General features: G+C 44.2%; 1 protein-coding gene across 13 annotated transcripts in view; it reads left to right on the top strand.

Moving 5' to 3' along the window:
- The window catches only part of nav3 (neuron navigator 3), a 428,096-nt gene that overhangs the window by 334,129 nt on the left and 72,812 nt on the right, over window positions 1-21,155 (top strand). For 12 of the 13 annotated variants that reach the window (XM_051392318.1, XM_051392319.1, XM_051392315.1 and 9 more), the window contains 3 exons: window positions 1,762-1,904; window positions 9,232-10,366; window positions 13,692-13,807. In XM_051392318.1, the coding sequence (XP_051248278.1) occupies window positions 1,762-1,904; window positions 9,232-10,366; window positions 13,692-13,807 (1,394 nt within the window). Of the gene's footprint in view, window positions 1-1,761; window positions 1,905-9,231; window positions 10,367-13,691; window positions 13,808-16,114; window positions 17,514-21,155 lie in introns of those variants that run through there. The other variant, XM_051392324.1, reaches the window with a different exon arrangement.

Genomic DNA, 21,155 nt, shown 5'->3' on the forward strand with positions numbered 1-21,155 from the left:
TTTGTCTTTCCTTCTTAATATTGACTCAGAGCAGGCTATGAATGGAAGCGCCCACGGCTCTCTGATATAAGCAGTGCCCACTTTTTCAGCAGTACCTACCTTTAATCCCACGTTTTTGTGTAAAGTTCCCCGCCGTCTGTCAGCTCTGAGACTCTGTGGCGGTTTTGCACTGTTTCTTATCTTTTTATCCCTTGATCAGACATTTTGATTAGATTCTACTTTACCTGGATGCTGTCTAGTCACAACATGCAAACAAACAATATAAAGAGATTGCGAGGGAGCAAAATATGTCTATATACAGGTATGGACCACCTAGACTGTGACCTGAAATGTGATCTTTGGAATCAGTTCATAAAAATCATATCAAAACCACAACAGTTAAGATTAATGAGATAGATCTAAGTTGTCATAAATCTTGTCATCATCCTTGAACCAGATGTTAGATCTGTTTTTGAAATAACTTACCAACAAACAGATGGCCGAAAGCATCTGGCAAAGTGCATTAAAAGATGCAATGTATCATTATTGTACAATAACAACAGGTTTTTGATGAGCTGATTCTTTAAGAGTGCTCATGGGAGTCGTGAAAATCCTCCAGCTGCAGCATGGCAAATCAACATTTGACACTGGCAGCTTTGACTTAGTCGAGAGAAAAAGATTATGTGAAAGTGTGTGTGTGTGTGTGTGTGTGTGTGTGTGTGTGTGTGTGTGTGTGTTTGTCGGAGAGTAGAGGGAATATCTGAAAGCACAAACCTCCTTGGTAGGTGTGCGTGTAAGCCTTTGTTTCTCTATGCAGCGTCAGTAAAGAAATGAATAGTGACTGTACATGTAGGAGGAGGAGAGAGAGGAAGGACACAATGAGCCATCACATATTCTCCAATGTATATTTTCATGCAATACCGAGTGCTGACAGATCTCAATCAACCTGTCGCGAAGCAAACTTTTTGTATTCTGTCACGTAGTTCCACCAAAACTCCAAGTTCACCTCCTTCTTTCATCCTTCTTCCTCAGCTCACTAGGGAACACACACACCGTCTGACAGCACTCTCTTGATCTCACTTCATCTTACACACTGACACACACTGAGCCCAGGGTCAGTATTCATGACACAATGGAAGCACTCTTTCAACTTGGAGTGAGCCAAACTTTCTTTGCCTAACTGTACAGAGTCTATACCGCGCAGCTCAAGGCTGGACTCATGGTCTTTCATCTGTGGGTTTGAGTCGGAGTGAGACCTGTTTTTGCTCCCAGCGGGGGTTTCACACCATCCAGGGTTCAAATTTAAAGGACAGGTTCACATCATTTCAAGTCTGCCTTAAAACAGCACTCACATACCCACATCTGCATTGAAAGAGTTCTTCCTTTTGTCCATACTGTCCTGAAAAAGGTCCCTTTTCTAATGATTTCAATGGAAGTGAAGGTTCAGCATCAGAGTAAAATGTGAACCTATTCTTTAAAGCCTAGATTTTTCTGCAACAGGAGAAAATCTGCCTTTATTTATCCAAAACTTGCCTTGTGTGAGGCAAAGCTGCTCTAAAAGCAGAAATGAGTTCAATCTCAGGGGAGTGGAGACAAACATTGTTTCTGGGTAAGTAATATTGTGATGTCCTGGTGACAAATGAAAAATGATTTCATGCTCCTGCCACTGACATTTAACTCGACTGTAGCCTGAGAGAACCTCTGCCACAAGGGAATTCTAGGTTAAACTTCAATATGTTTTCTTAACGTCCAACCCCTCTCTTTTACCGTGACCCCCTGCAGGTTACCAGGCCCCTCCAGAGTACCTGCTGCAGGCAGCGGGGCCTCCAGGAGCCCGGGCTCATCCAACCTCAACCGCCGCAGCCAGAGCTTCAACAGCATCGACAAGAGCAAGCCTCTTCAGTATGCCAGCGGCAACGACAGAGGTAAGGACGACTTTAGTACCACAACACTGCAACACTTTTAGAAGCCAAGACCCTGATTGTGTTAGAAAGATGGAGCTGGGTGAAGTTGATGGTACTGGAGGAAGGTAGAACCTATTTCACATTCTCCATCCCGACCACTTGGTGGCGCCACCGACTCAAACTGACGAGCTGAGGGCTGCAGAGAAGCCCATTCCCTCACTTCACCAGTGTTAACCAGTCTGCTGAATCATCCCCAGTTCTTTATTCCAAGTGAGTTATAATGGATGCCATTAAGTGGAGGCGCCGACACATTTTCACAGCGTGCCGAGAGCCATTTGAGAGAAGACCGAAGGGGCAAATTCAGCCTGCTGCTCTGTCAAGCATGATGAAGCAAATGAGGGTGATTATGTTTTAGAGAGAAGGGTTTCACAGTAGCTGAGAGTTAGAGTGTATGGCAGTTTATTCAACGCAAAAGTGATTGTTCACACATAAATAGTTGTTTTAACAGCCTCTTTCTGTTGCAAAGAGTAAATATATCAGCTTGCAGTGTTTTAATTACTTAATATCTTTGCTGTTGACTCACTCACTGTACCTCTAATCGCGTTAAGATTTCCTTTTGGCTTATTCAGAAGATTCATCATGACTCATTGGCTCATGCAGTGACAATAATTAAAACCAATTGCTCACAGTCATTTTAATAATTAAAACCATTCCTGACGAGTATATGACATTATAATGGCAACGCTTTGCTTTGGCTTGCAATGCTGGCAATCACAAAATGTTACTTGCTTTTAATCTTTGGTCACTGAGGGAAAAACACAGGATTTAGTCTGTAGAGCTGAGAGGAGCTCAGTGGGAGGTGATGGAGGTGGAGTAGAGATGCAGTCAGTGGCGTCAGGCAGCAGTAAAACAAAAAGAAAAGCCTCCAGCCTCCTCTTTTTGAATCTGTCTTCCTCGCTTACTTTAAAGCCTAAAAGTTTGCGCAAGATGTGCACTCTGCCTTCTTTTTTCTGTCTGAAGCTTCAAACTCTTCAACTAGAGGGCTAAGGAAGGCATGGTGAGGAATGATGGAAATGAGAGGGTGGACAGGGAGTGTGTGGTCCCTGTCCCTACAAGTGTTTGTAGCTAAAAAGAGAGGAAGGAGGAAGCGGAAATAATAGAGAAACGGATATGTGGTTTCAGTCTTGGGCTTTAGTTTAAAAATCAGTCATTTGTTTTGGTTTATCCCTCAGCGAACCCCATTATAAAGCATCTAGTCAATCCATTTCTTTTTACTGTTCTATGAAACTGGTTGGCACTTTTTTTAAAAGGTGGATAGGTCCTTTTCCGGTCCATTCACACAGTGGAGTTGAATCCTGCCAAAAGACAAACCTTGAGTTTGCAAAGATAAGACAGCAGACGTTGGAGATGAAACAGTGTTTTGGTCTAAAGTAAAAGGAGAAAAAAAAATCAATTGTGGGGAAATGTCAGCAATGCAGACAGAACCTTCTGGGCAAACGCAGGTAGTGCAGAGAGCAGAAGACAGAAACAGAAACAGGAAGTGTCTGCCACAAGCCATTTGAGTTTATTTTCTCTCTTACAGATAGTTTCATTTGCTGTCATGTTACACATTATCTTGTTTAATCTTACATCCTTTTATCGCGCTTTACTTGTGGCTTTGCAAGTCTTTACTTTTTTATACACAAATGCATTATTCAGATATGAACAGATCTGTGTTCTGAGCAGATGCAAACAGTATCTGAATTGTCAGATTTGTCAAATTGTTAACAAATAGGCTAAAAACACTAAATGGCGTTCTTCCATCAGTGGAACTATTTTTTTGATACCATGTATTTAAAAACAAAAGCAATAATATCATTTGATAAATAAACTTTTTTGGTATCGTGACAGCTTTAAATGGAACCTTAATAACTTTTCATCAGTTTTCTGCAGCAGTTTTGCAGCGCAGCATAAAGCTTGACAGATGTTATTTTTACCTCTGATGAAGCCTGGACCTTGACAGAAGACAGGATAAAGTCAGGGATCATCTCAGAAGTGCATGAAAAATAGCCTAGAGAGCTTTTCAGACGTTTGCCAATATCTTTTCTCAGTTTTTTTTTTCAAAGACATTTATGACCAATTGTATTTTCATATCTCTTGTTTTATACAGAACCTCCAGTTGTAAGAGAAAAATATGCAGTGTGTCTCACTGTTACAACCTCCTGTTCAGTTTCTACTAGGCCTCATACAGCTATTATATAGACTCAGTTTAGGCTTTTTTAAAGGTAGGATTCAAATATAAATAGTTTTATGACATTCATTTAGATACATATACATATGTTGTTTTGTGTATTTTGGCAGCTAAACATATCCATATACATATGAGGAGTATAAATCGTAAGAAATTCAGCAGTCTAGACCACTGCTTCTCAAAATATGGTATGGTATGGTATGGTAGGGTATGGTATGGTATGGCTAGCTGCCTCTAGTGGTATGCAGATATTTAATTAATTAATTTGAAAACATGCTATTAAAATACCACAACATTTTGAATTAAAATACTTAAAGGATGAGAGCATTTGTAATTTAAACTAAGTTTTTCACCTCCTGTAATATTTTGTTTCAATATCTGCCTGCCACGTTCATGAACATAGCGCATTCACACATCCATAATTAGTTACAAGCTAAAATGTTATAGTAATCAGTAGTAGTATCCAAAGGTAATGGAATGGTTCCAAAACACTGCAACTATGGTTCCAAACAGGAACTATTAGGAAGAGAAGTGTGGAGCAGGATTCAACAACAAACAATAAATAATCTTCTTATGAGGAATAAACCTGCCTGCTGTATGAACTGTCTGCAGCTGAATAGGGTCAGTGTATACGCCACTGTATTTCAGTGGTGGCCCTCAGAGAGCCTGATATTTTCTCAGGTGTAAAAAGTTTGAGAAACAGTGGCCTACACTACTTCTAGCTTCTGATGTACTTCCACTATGAATCCAACCACAGTGACATAAACAGATGCCACTAAACGGGGCTACACATGGGTGAAAGTCTTGTTTTTGTTTGTTTGTTTCCATAACCTTGGCCCCTAGGCATGTATGGCCTCATGGAGATGACGTGAACCCATTGTCTTGTGTCACACACAGTGAAGCTCTGACCAAAGAGAGCAAGATCTCAAAGGGCACCAAGAGCATTGCATCATTCTTGTCGCCATGCAACTATCTAATTAGCTTTAGCCAATTAAATTGAAGCATCAAAGGGACTGAAATTGGACTAAAGAAAGTTGGCAATTGCTCTGCTTTTTGTTAGTATAGAGGCGATAATGTATTATCTGTCTGACAGTGATGTAATGGGGAGGGCAGCTAAAGTTCAAAAGCATTGTGTGTGTGTTCATGCATCTGTGTGCATGTATGTGAGTGTGTGCATTTGTTATTTCAAACATGTATAACACACACTTATATCCAGACTCTCAGTTTCTGTGTGTCATCTGTCATGTAGTCGCAAAAAGCATGCGTGTGTGTGTTTGTTAACAGAGGGTCCAGCACCGCCCAGAAGAAATGACATTTCATTCCTCAGCCGCTGAGGCAAAAAAACAAAAAGAAGAGTCTGTTGCCATGGTAACGACAAGTCACTGCACGGTGAAAAGTGTGGTGGTGGCGCGGCAAAACAGCCTCGGGGGGGTGGGGAAGGAGGAGCAGAGGAGGGGAGGGGGGGGATCTCTAAAGACGGGGTTAATTGACTGGACACACACACACACACACACACACCCAGAGACACACAAATGCTTGTAACCTCTTTCATTCACATTCATAAACTGCCTTGAGGGCCACTGCTCTATCTATAAAGACAAGGAGTGATACAGAGGACACACACGCACAAACAAACACACAAACACAAGAACGCATGCTCTCTCATCCACGTTTGTGTCAGTATCAGATGGCTGTCTGACAAACACACACACAAAGAAATACGTAATTGTGTCTTAACACAAGCTGATCTGTCAGTTTCTGCTGGTCTCCTGTGCTGGTCTGAGATCAGAATGATCTGCATGCAGACATATCTCAGCTTTCTAACCTGCTGCCTCACTACAGGAGAACAGGAGAGTGTCTGCCAGTTCATTGTCCTTTTAAATATGCAGAAACAATGTTCATATACAGGAAAGTGGAGGTTCTGCTGTTGTGCAAACACTCTTTCACACAGCTCACCGACACATTCAGAGATGACGAATGAGCACTTTTCTGCAAGCTTGAATATCAAAAATGTGCCTGCATAGATTTAAATCACACATCCACATGTGCACATTCTTTATGGCATATTCAGTAATTAAATACAGAACAATTTAAAATGAAGATCAGCTCTAGTGTGCAGGTAACTAGTAATAGCTGAAGAGTGTTGGGTGTAAAACTATTTTAGATTTCTCTCAGGTGTTTAAATGTATACAGTATTTTATGGCCTAATGTATTTTTAATGCTTCAACCAAATAGATGCTGTATATATGTACAGATGATGGATCGATATGATTTAGTAGCCAGCTGGTTTTGTTGGATTGCTTCCTGAAATGATTTCAGCAGGATATTCATGATGCAGTCAGCTTCAGCAGCAGTAGTTGTACACCTGTTGATTGGCCACAGACATAAAATGCAGTCTATAAAATAAACACCAGAAGTTTCACAGAAACTGTAGTGAATTTACTCTTTTAGTGCTGCGTTAATGATGAAAAAAGAATGAATAATAAATGCCTGTCTTGAATGAAGACATATGGAGCCCTGGCCATTACTAGACGTTTTACAGCTGGGTGCTAGATTCCATTTTATACACCACAATGTAAAGAAAAGTCTGTCATAGCCTGACAGATTGCACTTTTCGTTCCGGATCTGACACAGTGCACTGAGGCGTTTTCAAGCATGTTTTAAGGTTTTAGAGAATGTTGTCAGAAGTGTAAGCCGGTTAAAGTCTCTCGGCCCCGGCCACAGCTGAAGCTGAACTCCCACTCCCCTCTGCCTGCCTGAAAGGGCTTTAAACTGCAGACTGGAGGTGACTCACAGCCAGCTGAACCCTGCTCGCTGTGCTGACTGACAGCCAGACAGACACTCAGTCTAATGGTGCATAACTTCATGCTGTCACTCCGTCACCCTCCTCTCTTTATTCCCGCCTCATCTCTAATTCTGCCTTTCCTTTTTTGTCTCTATTTATCTGCCTCTCTTTCCCTCTCATAACTCGTATGCAGTCTTGTCTGTCTGTGTCTGCCTGTCTTCAGTTGTGTCCATCTTCCTGAAATACTATACTTATATCTGTCAGGTAGTGGATCTTGTGTGTGTGTGTGTGTGTGTGTGTGTGTGTGTGTGTGTGTGTGTGTGTGTGTGTGTGTGTGTGTGTAAGAGAGAAAGAGGGAGGGAAAGAGAAGTGCCAATGGCTTGAGTATCAACCAGCCAGGAAAAGTGGGGTGTGTGTGTAAAGGTCATTGCTCGGCGGCAGACACTAAAACATTTATTTTACACGCATGATGGATGTTTATGTGCTGTGTGTGTGTATGTGTGTGTGTGTGTGTGTGTGTGTGTGTGTGTGTGGGTAGGTGTGTAGGTAGGGGTGTGTGTGTGTGTGTGTGTGGCTCAGCATGTCATATTTCCCACCACTTTTTACACCATTTGACTGAAAATCTGGCCAAAGCAAACACCTATGTAATACATCATAGCTCGGCATTCAGGCCTGTAATGGAATGAATGCCAATAAATGTGATAAGAGCTCAAAATATAAATAAGAAAATATGATACAAACTTTATGTAGACAGATATTTACACAATTAATAAGAAATGATTACCTAATTAATACTAGCCTTTTTATCACATTACGTGGCATTGATTACATGATTATTTGTGAGTAGTTATAGTTTTTGTGAAATTTGACATTCTCTATACTGTATGTTAGTGAGCTTTGCTGCCACTGACTTATTTTCATTCACTTATGTGTACCAAATATGGATGAATGTCTGTTGCACACCACCAGGAAGTTTGAGTTAAAGGTGCCTTGTGGACAAAAGTTTGTTTATAGTTTATAGTTTAGAGTATATAGTATATAGTATATATATGGCATAGTACTACTAGAGTTAAAAACTCCACAGCGTGCATTTAAATGACAAATCTATCTATCTAAGTCCCTCGGTGTAATATACCCTGGAAATGTTTTTATATGTGTAGATAACAGAGATGACATGGTGACCAGATATTTCCAGCAGCTACGAGTCTGATAGCAGGAAATGTTTCAGCAATTTTGCTTTTGATGTGAATCCTTCAAAGTGCAAGGGCTTTCTTCTTGAGCTGCCATTTTCTACCAGTGTTGAGCAATCATACTGGGAGAAATCCCTGGATCAGAGGCAGACACCAATTTCTACACCCACTGCAGCCTCAATATGGAAGACATTTTCTGAGTTGAGGTTGCGCAGCTCACTTTTTTTCAAGTGGAAAAGCTCACTTTCTTCTTCCTACTACAATCCTTATCTACATGCATAACACCAATGAATTCAATACAATCCCCAGAATAATTCTAGGAAAGGCAGAAAATCAGTAATGAAAAAAAATAGCTAGGTTCAGGGAAACTTCCTTCAGCAATAGAGTAATTAAATATAACTCATCAAACTCCAAACACATTGATCATCAGAGGTGGGTGATGCTGAACGGTGAATGAGGTGGTTGATGGTTTCCTTTCCTTCCATGTTTGCATAGCAGGTGTGATCTCTTTTGTTGTCATGGCTACAACATGGTGGCCTTTCCCTTGTAACCATTGTTATCCACCTGCAAACATGCTGTGACAGGCCTCTATAGAAGTGTAAATCAGGAGGTGGAAGTCTGAGCAGGAAGGTACAGCACACTTGAGGGCAAACTCCTTCGAGACATCGGTGTAATAATAACAGTGAAATCTTTTCTTTTAACCCAACCTGCTGCTGATGTTCTGCCAATTGGGAATAGCTCTCAATTTTTTTTTTTACTTTACACAACGCTCAAAACCTCTGAGTTCCCCAAGCTGAATGTGTATAAAACCGTAGAGGAACACAGCAGAGGATTCAGCTGTGACTTAAGAAAATGTTGTTTCCCATATCAAATAAACCCAGGACGGCTGTGAAAGTTTGCCACGTTCACAACTTGAGTGTTTCCCTTCAAATTTTGTTTTGCTTATAAAGTCCTTACCTGGGTCAAAATCTCTACAGTGAATACTACTACTCTTTAAAAGTGTTCCAAAATTAGAGGTCATCTATGAGTGAATGAATTAAAAATATGATGTGGAAATGTAACTGCACAGTGTTAAATGTTTCAATTGACTAAATAAGCACCTTTAACGGTCATCTTCTCTGTTTCTTTTCTCCCCTGGTTCAGAAGCGGTGAGGGGTATCCCAGCACCTGGTGGGATGAATGGGAGCGGTATTGGTGGGACAGTCCCCACCAGCCTCAGCGGGCAGCAGCTGGCCTCTGCCATCCCTTCACCCACCACCGGCAAGTCCTGGCGCAGCAAGTCCATGAACCTCAAGCACAGTGCCACTTCGTCAATGCTGGCAAGCCCCGCGCACTCGCCCTCCCCCACCCATTCTCCCCAGGGCCCTGAGGGCCTTCTGCCTCATGGAAGCGATGGGTCAAAAGTGGGGTCGGCCGGCAGTGGTGGACCTCAGAGGTCCATGCTGGAGAAGTTCCGGCTGATTAACCCTAGATCAGCTTCACGGGCGTCGCCGTCTGTGGCAGAGATGGCTCTGCAGGAGGAGGATGACCTGTCAGAGTATGGTGAGGACGGATTGACGCCCACGGGGTCGGTGTGCAGCAGCGGCAGTAGCAGTGCCACAGCCAAGCAAATGTCTACCAAGACCTCTGGATCGTCCCTCACTGCACCAAGCAAGACTTCCTCTTCTTCCTCCCCATCCTCTTCATATTCAAAAGGGTCTGCCAATGGCAGCAGGTCTGTGTCCAAAGACAAGGAGGACAAAACCAAGTCTGGGAAATCTTCTAAGGACAGCTCTGCACCCAAAGAGGAGCGTGAGTCATTTGCTGACCCCACCAAGAAGACCTCCAAAATTGCCAGCCTCATCCCCAAGGGAGGGAAGCCATCATCTGGAAAGAAAGATGGTGGCGCCTCCAGTGGCATCCCTAAGCCAGGACTTAAAGCTCCCTCCACCACAACATCCAAGCCTCAGAGTCAGTCACAGAGCCAAAGCCAGGCCGCCTTAAACAGCAGCGGCAACATGCGGGGCGGAGAGGGGGAGAGGGCCAAGCTGACAAAAGGAGGGCAGGGTGGGAGTTTCTACATACAGCGCTCCATTGGGGGCCCAGAGGGCAAAAGGACCAGCATGACCTCCTCTACCAGCACATCAGCACTGTCTGGGTCCAGTGGGATGCTGGGAGGAGGTGGAGGGGGTGGAGGAGGAGGAGGAGCAGCGCTGGGAGGGAACGGAGTAGTTCAGCTTCCTCAGCAGCAGCAGCACAACCACCCCAATACTGCCACTGTGGCCCCCTTCATGTACAGGTGAGGTCACTATCAACCGTCATACCTCCACATACACAGACACACACTATATTCACACACACACACACCATGAAATCCTAGAGCATTCCCAGTAATCAGCTGGCTCTCCCCACTGTGCATCTTGCTCTCGCCTCCACATCTCTTCACAGTCATTACAGAACAAATTAACATCCACTGCCTGCCGCCTGCCAAAGCCTGTTATTTAACTGTCTGGGATTCATCTTTGATGTGAGAATCCAGACATTGGCAGCGTTCAGGAAGCCTTTCCCCTCTCCGTCATTCAACCAGTGTTGTTGTGATGCATGCAGCTGGTGTGTGGTTCCCTGACGTTACAGCCATCAGAGGTGCAGGAAGTGGGTAAATCTGCCCAGCAGGGCCGATTTTCTCTTACAACGGCAGAGGTAATCCAGGGGGGAAAAAATGGAGGAGCCGCCAAAGTCTCTAGGATGCCTTTGTGCTCGGAGAGAAAGAGAGTTAGGAATCCCATTAAACAAGACTTAATCCTTCAACCCTTCTCTCCCTCTCTCGTCTTCCTCCTTCGTTGTGCACAGTCAGCTCCGCCACATTCGGCACTGCCTCTTTCGAGCATTAGCATTGCTTTAATCCCACACATTTAGCAAGTTCGAACTACTGCGGCTATCAGTCCTTGGCAAATAGTGACAGATAGAAACTGAAACTGTAAAAGCACACACAGCCCACTCAATGAGCAAAAAGTAAACGAACAAACATTGAGTGCAGAAATGGTACCATCTGTGATGTCAGCCACAGGTTTCTGAAGGAACATTCTGAAGCCTGGGCTTGAGTTTACCACTTGCTGCCATTTGTGTCAGTGATTGGGGTTAGAAATTCCCAATTTGGCTGTAGCAAGCAACAACCACTACAGCTGCTCCCAAAAATACCTCTCACTGATTTCCTTACTCACTTCAGTACAGTTTGAGTTTCTAGTGGCCATTAGAGACCAAATATTAACAACAAACTCTGAAGTATCTGACATGAGTTGGCCAGCAGAGTTGGGCTGTTAGAGGCTTCACACTCCGTTAATGCATGGCCACATCAGATCTGCTGTTTACTCGCCCTGGAATTGTTTTCTTTAGATTGTACATCATTTCAGTCAATAAAGAGTTCCTGAAAGCTAGTGAGCTTGCTAACATGTGTCAAAGTTCATCAAATTCGTGGTTGTGAAAAGTTTGTGCAGATTCACTTCACCCCCACGAGGGTATCCTTGCTGATTTTGTCTCAAAATATTGCTTTTTGAAAAGCTGGTGTGCCTGGGCCTTTAGACAGTCATTTCCACACATTAAATAATAATGCATTTAAACTAATAATCTCAAAGATTTTCATTTAAATAAATGTCTGTTAAGTCCCTATCTATCGCTGAACTACTAACTTAAACTATTACCAACTGAGTGTCTATGGCGACATTTCCAAAAATCCACCGTTAGGTTGTGTTTTCCATCACCAAACAGTGGTTGGTCCTCCAGAGAGGGTGGGCGGAGCTAATGCAACAATCTCACTCTTTCACTCAATTGTGTGTGAAGCAGTTTACTGTGCTGGTTGTGCATCTTTATGACTCCCCCCAACCTCTTTACTCTCTGCTTTGCCAAGAAATGTTCATATGAGCATATTTCTGTAGCCTATATAAATGCTGCTATAAATGTTCTTCCTCACCAGCAGGCCTCACCCACAGCCGTCAGCATGCACACAGTGAGTGTAAAGGCCTCCTGCTGTGATGCAATTTACCATCATTTTCAGCCCAATTAGGCATCTTTGTCTTGTTCAGTTTCTCTTTCTACACCTAGTATAAGCCGTTGCCTCTGCCAAGTTTAAAAGCTCATTTAAATTGCAGGACTTTACTGCAGTTAGAGTACCCCCCCCCCCAACGCGCACACACACACACACACACACACACACACACACACACACACACACACACACACACAGTATGCAATGTTAACTGTATCCTCTGTGTCCTCTTTTGCTCCCATAATCTAAGCTGACCATAGTTCAGAAACAGATCAGGAATAATACAACAACCATTAAGAACATACCTGAATCTTATTAGTGAAGTTAGCCTTCACTTTAAAAGTAGCAGAATAAATATTCATTTGTTTCTGCAGCAGTTATCTGTTTTCTTATTATGGGCCCAAATTGTTGCGTGCAGTAGTGGTAGTGAATATCTGTGTGTCTGTGAATCCACTGAGGTGAGGGAAGCTTGCAGGAAGGAAAAAAAAAGAGCTGAAGTCACAGGCTGATGCTGCCGTCGCAAATGGAAGCCAATTTTTATCTGCAGCTCTGCAGGTGGTGGTGGTGGTCCCCTGTGTGTGTGTGTGTGTGTGTGTGTGTGTGTGTGTGTGTGTGTGTGTGTGTATGGGAGGGCATGAATACTATACAGTAGCTTGTGCTTAGATCTGTCTGTGTGTTTGTATGCAAGATTTGCTGTGTGTATTTTAGGATTTTAATGTGCATGTGGTTGAAACTGTGCATGCTTTTTATTGTGTGTGTGTGCGCGCGCTTTTGATTGTGTTTGTATGTGTATCATCTGTCACTGTGTCTCTCTGTGTGTTTGTCTATATTGCTGTCAGTCTGTTTTACATGTGTGGTTTTGTTTTTTTCTTGTCGTTCGCTGTGTGTGTGTGCGTGTTTGTAGGGCTGTTATCTCATGAAGTGCGTTGGACTCTATCCTTGTTTTCTTCAGATCAGCAAACAAACAGTGGTAGCGTGATGGAGCTCAGGGTTGAGGAGGAGAGGCAGATGCACACAAGCACATATTTCATGCACACAGACACACTCAGAAACACTCACAGAAAACATCTCAGCTGAGACCGTCCCCTCCTCCCTTTAGAGGTGTCCATCTGTTGAATATGTGATGGAGACCAAAAACTGACTGAAATTGAAACTGTTTTCTTGTTTAACACTGCAGTAACAAAGACAACAGACATTCTGACTGTTGCTCCAAATAAAACTCTTAAATCTCTCCATTACTGCTATTTCAAACCCTTAAATTCCAATTATCGGCAGGAGGACCGAAGTACCCTCCTAACCACTCCCCATGTGTTTATGTGATACTACATTTTTAATGCGATTGTACTTTTTATGCCATATTAACCTAAAACCTAAACCTAAATCGTCTCATCGCATTGTTTCACTGAATGAATGAACATGACTCCGGAGCAGCGTTAACCATGGTGGGAGAGTCCCAGTAAAAACCCTTGCCCCCGTGGCTGTTTTGAAATGACTGGAGTGGCTGTAGTTGAGCTTGAGTTTGCCAGATATCTCAGCCTATCTTCATAACCGCAGTGTATTATTTTGCTCTTTGTGCCTCCAGGACATTCTCAGAAAATGACTGCACCATGGTGGCCCCAGCCGACCCCTGCCTCAGCCCCACCAAGGGAGAGCTGGTCTACAGCAAGACAGCCAAACAGTGCCTGGAGGAGATATCAGGTACAGCAGGTCAACACACGTGCTGTGCGCTCTGCATATATGATATATGTGTGTGTGTGGGTGTGTGAATGTGCATAAGCCTGTATGCATTGTCTCTTGTGATATTGGTCATATAAGGTTTAACCTTCATTTGTTGACCTCACTGTGCTGCTCTACAGGTTGTTCACGTGATGCGTTCACTGTCTTTAGGAAATAGAACAATTTCTTTAGCTCTTGCCCTGTTGGAGTGTTAATGGGGAATAGTTAAAGGGTTGCTGCAAGGTGAAAGAGCTTTTGAAGGCTACTGCTGTGGATAGCACTATGCACTGGTGTCGAGCAGTCCGTGTATGTGTTCCATCTGTGTGTGTGGTGACGTAGGGCGTGTTTACTGGGGGGATCCCTGTTCCTCGCTGGTTTCACGTAGCGAAGGGAAAAGGTCAGCGCTGACAGCCGGACACAGGGAGCATCTGCGGCTCTTTGTTTACATCCCCACAGGCTGCCATCATCTGTTACAATCCCAGTGCTGCATCACGACCAGCTGCATGACATATCAACATATCTTTATATGTATGTACAGCCTTGCTCCTCAGCAGAGGGATGGCTTTTGCAAAGTGTCATTTGACATTTGATAGATGTTTTATCCATACTGTGCCATTAGTTCAGATATTTGAGCCATATCCAGATGGAAGTATGGATGGACTTACATAAACTGGTAAGAAAAGCTGTTTCAAGCTTTAAAACGATACATTGATTTTGTAAAGGTAGTGGTTTTGAGGATATCACTATATTTTGTACATTTGGTATATTTCAGTTCATGATCCTATTCCACTATGATTGTCATAACACCAATACAACCAAAGACAGCTGGTTAAAATTAAATTGCACTGCTTGTTTGCAAAGAGCGAAGACTGCAAACGTCTTTATTGTCCTTTAATTACATTCGGCGGACATCTGTGCAATCGAGCTTCTGCAGCTGAGAGGTCAGGATCGAGGGACTTTTGACCAGTTTGAAGGAGTTTCTAACCACAAACTTAAATTCCTGACAAGGAGCAGGATGAGAGGTTAAACCAGGCAACACACCATCAAAACACAAACCACTGGCAATGAGAAATTCCATTGTTTCAACTGGTTTCTGCCAGTTGCAAATGAAGACTTCACTGTCACAGCTCCTCACATCCCATCGGTCAGTATCGACTGTATTGTGTCATCTGTTTTAAGCACAGTACTTTTGTCAGTGGTTTACTGAGGATCGCAGAAAATGCTGGATGTCATATCTTCGAATGAAACTGCATCCTTATAATAACCAAAATAAAAGAGGTCAGCTTGGATGATAAATCAAATAAACAGCTAACTCAATGAAAAATAGGATGTCAAGTTCAAAGCGCCTACAAAGCACAGCATGCACAAACAACAGCGCGTGATTACAGGTTTGGTTTGTCAGGTCCGCAGTGGCATTCCAGACATTTCGCTCTGGCCGTGGCTTTTCCCAAGCCCATCATTTGAAAGATAAAATTAGACTGCAGCGCTGACCGTTCCCTTTGTTTGGGGTCCATTTCAAACACTTGCTTTTTGTTGTCACACGTTCCATGGTCGTTTCACATCCTTCAGTTTTTTCCGCCTCTCTCTCTGTAGAGGGGCAGAAATGAGCCTCTGAGAAGGAAATTCAAGTGCATGCACGCCGCAGATACCACATGACAAGCCTGCTCATTTTACATATAGAGGCTGAACCAATGTTAGTAGTGACAACATCCAAACATCAAAGCAGCTATATAAGATCTTTATTCACATGTTGATTTAAGCATTTTGTAAAAAAAAATGTGTAGAGACAGAAAGTTTATCTGTTAATTTTTTATCAATAGCATAACAAATTGTGATCAACCTTGATGGGAGGCAACTGCTCCCAGTTCTTACTCTCTACTGGTAACCAGGGTTTTAAAATGTGTGGAAGACAGCTGTGACTAATAACCACAGGGCTAATAAAGCTCGCATTGATTGATGGGTATACGTTGGCTCTGTGGTCTCATTGTTGATCCACGATAAGCTGCGGGCTCGCTATTTTAGCTCCTCAAGATAGCATTTAATTAAGTCGGGCAGACAGTGTGGTGCAGCGGGGGCTTACAGGTGCACTGTCCAAACAACTCACTGTCACACTGCGAGGGGAAGATAGAAAAGCAGAAAAGAGAGGGGCGAAGGATAGTGGGAGGGAGGAAAGATAGGGAAGAGGAGGAAGTGAACAGAAAGTGAGAGAATGAGAGGGATTAAGAAGGAAGAGAGGGTGATAAACACAGAGAAGGAGGGCTGAGAGAGAGAGAGAGAGAGAGAGAGTGCTGCAGGCTGGAATGAACAAGCAGACCGAGAGCTACGTGAGCCTGTTCGCCGGCTTCACCACCCGCTCATTCTCCGCTGCGAGGAGAGAGGGACCGTCAGAGAGTCAGAGGGGAGGCAGGAGAAGTGTGGCAGTGAGGTGGTAATTAAAGGAGAGACAGAAGGTGGAGGGAGAGAGATAAGACTGAATGAAAAGAGACTGTCATTTAATAGGGGGAAGAGATAAAGGGAGTGCGATAGCAGGAGGCAGAAAGCGCTGGTGTGGGAAGGGAGATGTAGCGACTCGTTCATCCACGCCCCTGACTGTGGTGGAGGAAGGAGCCAAGAAGACAGAGAAGAAAGCATGAGGACTGGAGAAGGAGTGCGGAATGAGTGTTTGTGTCTTGCTCAACATCTGACCATGAGTATGGGCTGGCTCGAGGATGGATCTGGATTCTACCTTCATGCCTGAGAGGGAGGTTTTCTCTCCGCTCTTCCCCCTGCGCTCACTTTCCCTCCAGCCCTCTGAAGCCTGGACCACTGTTGGGAGGCGTGGGACGTGGGGACGCATCTCTCTGCCTCCTCCGTCCTCCGGTTCCTCCTTCCCTCCATCTGCTCTCTCAGTGACAGTGCAGCCAAGATGTGAAACAGACACAGGTAGATTCACTTGTGTGCATAGTTTCACGCGCTGAGCCTCCGGAGGCGACAAGGTAAGCCAAAAAAAGGGAGCGGCGAGCAGAGATGAAGAGAGGAGCAGAGTTCTCAGTGTATCAGGGGGGCAGCCCGGCTCGACGGCCTCCCCAGCCTCTCCCAGACAACCTCAACCTGAGGATCAAGCAGCGCTCGCTCACCAACCTGACCCTGCTCAGCGATGGCGAGCAGCGGGTCTACTCCTTTGAGCTTGACGAGTCGCCGTCCCGTCTTTCACAGCCTCAGAACTCTTCAGCATACTCATCCCCCACTCAGCGGGCAGGAGGCAGCCTGCAAGGAAGCCCTAGGAAGGAGGTGGTCCCAAGGGGCGGAGGTGTGCGGGGCACCAGGGCTCGATCCCTGTCGCTCTCCCTCACCAAGGTGCTCTCTCAGTCCGAACACTCCCTCATCCCGGTCCCTTGGCGATGCACGGGCGCAGGCGGGCGGCCACAGCGGGCGTCGTACAGCGGCCATCCGCGGGCTGAGCCGGCACGGCTGTCCAGAGGGGAGGGGGGTACAGACGAAGAGGGCAGCAGCGGGCGTTCAGATGAGGAGCCAGCAGCAGGGAGGGGCGGCGGGAAGCGGGGAGGCAAGGAGAAGGATGGCGGGTATTGGGCGGAGGAGGAGGTCTCAGGGGGTGGACCTCGAGAGGGGACGGCTCAGCTGGATAAAGAGGTGATCCTCACAATGCTGGGTGACCTGGAGCAGGTGCTGCACACCCAACCCCGCCCACGTAAGTCAACACGGTCAGCCAAATCCAGGAAATGAGCATGAATGTGGAAGGCGTTACACACTGTAGACACAAGTAATTGGGGATTACATTCCTCCAACATGACACCACCACAATTTGGAAACTTTGCAGAGAAAGTAAAAGAACTTATGTTAATGTGAAGTTTTGGTTAAGTTTAAAAATGCAAACTTGTGCAGAACATGAGAATGTCACAGCAGAAAAAGCCTTCAATAAGCTGGTTATTTTCTTAATCCTCACGATGGGGGGAAACCTATTTCTCAGAGAACACTATTAGCATTTTAAGACATTATTTAAAAAAAATGTATGAGACGAGGCTGTAGAAGCACACACACGGTCCTTCATGCTTGATGCTGTTAATGCAAGATTTACACAGGCAGCAGCAGTAGTTTGAATTCATGGACACAAGCAGGTGAAAAGATCTCTTATACCCTTGCACCTGCACACTGTCACAGTCTGCAAATAAAGCACTCACGCTGTGTGTGCAGCATTGTTAAGTGCTGTACTGTGAATTTAGCACAGCCTAAACCTAACCCATTGCCACCAGAGTATGATATACTTTATGATGTTGGAATGAGCACACAGGTACAAACATGGCTTTTGATGTGAGAAGAAAGGGGGGTTCAGTTGATGACATGTACCTTTTTTTTTTTTTTTTACATTTTTGTGACAGCAGAGGAGATTATTGTGACTCTGCAGATGAAGCAAAGTAAGATGCACAGCAGAGCAGAGCTTTGGCAAAGAACAGATTATTGCTGATTTCCTTTCAGCAGGTTGAGGCATGATGCAGCATAAAGGAGAAATACCGTGAGATGTAGATGATGGAAAGCCAGCACCTCTTCCACTGAAAAAGCTTTTATTAGTTGCACCTCCCTCACTGCCTGTGAGTCACACAGCCAACGTGATCAATACCTTATTATTACACCTTTCATTGTGTGTGTGTGTGTGTGTGTGTGTGTGTGTGTATGCTTATCTACTCTCTTTGCGCACAGGTGCTTTTTTTCTCTTTGTGTGCAGAGTGCGCACATGCCTATGTGTGTGTGTTAGAGAGCTATCCAGATAGATTGAGAAGCCAATTTACATTTTTTAAAGAACTCTTTCACCCCGGTCAAAGTTGGCTTTGCTCTGCTGTTGCTGCAGTTTGCACTTTTAGCCTTGGGGAGCAGTTGTCGTTGATACGTATTAACAAGCCCTAACCATGCTGCAACGCCTGTTAGGAAACACACTCGGAACTAGGGCCATAAAATTTGCATCTGTGTGTGTGTGTAAGTGCTGCCATAGCGACACATCAACGACTGACAGCCAAAGCTTCATTAGGACTGATTTGTGACAAAATGCTGCAACAAGGGTAGAGCTAGCATACAGTTATGTCTAGGTGTGTGTTTGTCTGTGCATGCATGTGTGTGTATTATAATTAGGTGACTGGGATGGTTCCCTAATAGTATTCAGCTGAGGAGAGTGGCATCACTACCAGCTAACATGCATTATTGAAAGAGAGGGGGAGAGAGAGTGAACTGGCACTAAAGCACCCACTGGTACAGTATGTGTGTGGGTGTGTGTGTGTGTGTGTGCACTAGAGTGTGTGTATAAACGTGTCAGTCCCAAATGGCAGCTATTTGCATTATGTTGTGTCAACTCGAGCAGCGTTTGTTCTACACCCCGTATGTGTGTGTCAGAGTGTGTGTGTGTGTGTGTGTGTGTGTGTGTGTGTGTGTGTGTGTGTGTGTGTGTGTGTGTGTGTGTGTGTACCTTCCCTCCTTCCGTCCTTCCACCCCCCCCTTAACTAACCCGGTCTCAGTTTGGCTGCTTCACAACCTCATCGGGCCAAGAGCTGGACAGCAGCTTGCATTCAAATGAATGCTTTGTGGCTTCTCACCTCTCTGTAGTGTTGGATACTAAAGTAGAAACACCATCTATGCATGTGTGTAAGCAATAATAGGTGCTAGGAATGTAGCCACACACACGTCTGCTACTCTTTCTGATCCACTAAAGAGTGCTGAGCTGGTAAATTGCTTATAGGTGTTATGTTTTGGAATTAATATTCATTCGATTCAATTTGAAGAGGCTCCAGTGTGTGTGTGTGTGTGTGTGTGTGCAGGTATGTGTAAAGTGTTGTTTTGCCTGTGGGGTGCTGTTGTGTTGCCCAAAAGGCAGCCCGAGCTCTACTTCACTGTGCAGGTGAGACCTCTGCCTACTGTACCGCAGTGAATTGCTCACACACACTTGCACACAAAAAACCATAAGTGCACACGCACGCCTCAGGCTGCTTCTCAATGTTGCATGAAGTGTCCGTCCATGATGCAGACTCCGGAGCCAGATCTCCTCATGTCGCTTTATAATGGGGTCGTAATTGGATCTTTCTCGAAGAGGCCCTGGTGAGAGGAGGAGCAGGGATGATGTGGGAAAGAGAAGAAGATAACAGCAATGCTTTAGATTTGTGGTCGCAGAGATCCATCTCCCACTTAATTCTTGGACTGGACCTTCTTTCCTTAAGTAGCTGCAACCAACTGAGAAATGACTAAAGGGCTTCAAAGAACAGTTTTGATCTCTCATGATGATGATCTCAGCGCTGTTTCATATTTGTTCCATCCTGACAGGAATAAATTCAGGGCACAGAAGCCTCTATTTGTCACAGTGGTTGTATTCCTTTTTTCTAGAAAGTTTTAGAGCAAGAACACATGTGCCTCATTGATTTCTAATTACCGGCCATAGTGCAGGGGACATCTGATATGGGGTCAGAGGTTAAGAACGCCTGGCACTACCTCACCCCCTGTGGTATGTTTGCTCTACGAAGACAAAACATGACCTCAATTATACCACACTGCTCTTTACCCTGTGAGGTCATTACACAGCATGATGCAGCATGATTGAGGTCAAGTCTTGACTTAATTTTGCAAAAGGTTTTTCGAATGTAGACATTGTGGTGTTTGGAATTTTCTGGAATTGTGATGGCTTTGAACAATGTGACTAAGACAACCAGCACTGAATCCTTTAATTGGTAAAAACCTGTGAATCTCATCCTGTCTGCTGCGGGTTCTAGCTTGATGTCCCTCAATTTTCAGCTTATTTGCTGGCATTTTAAAGCATTTAAAAAGATTATTGTAAGTGAAAATGAGGTTAATTTGACCCTGTGCAATGTGCTTCTGTGACACATTGATTGGACCTTTATTTATAAATGTTTTTCTACAGGACAGACATGGCCAAGATTGATGCATCAGCTACAACAAGCATGTGAAAGAAAGGATTCCCTTTCAAAAAGGAGACTTGAATCATTTCATTGCCAGCTTCACCAAGGTGGTTTTCTGCACATTTATTGTGCCTGGCGAACAAAGTGACTCTAACAATGTGCGTTGTGACACAGCATACACCAAAACAGGAGGATTGGTGTCAGTGTGCAAGATCAGCTACATACTGGCAGTGTTGTATTAGTCTGTTCAAATCAAATCATTTTTTTCATCATGGGGGAAAAGACAGTACGAGTAGAAATACCAGAGACATAATGCAGAGTACAGTCTTGCATCCTGTGGCTTTTTATTTGAATAGAATGTATGCAGTTTTTGCATTTTTGCTTGAAAGTTTATCAAAATGCCTTGAGGTCAGCTCTCAAATTGTCATCCAGGGTAAAAT

This window comes from Dicentrarchus labrax, unplaced genomic scaffold (genome assembly GCF_905237075.1).
Source record: "Dicentrarchus labrax unplaced genomic scaffold, dlabrax2021, whole genome shotgun sequence".
NCBI lineage: Eukaryota > Metazoa > Chordata > Actinopteri > Moronidae > Dicentrarchus > Dicentrarchus labrax.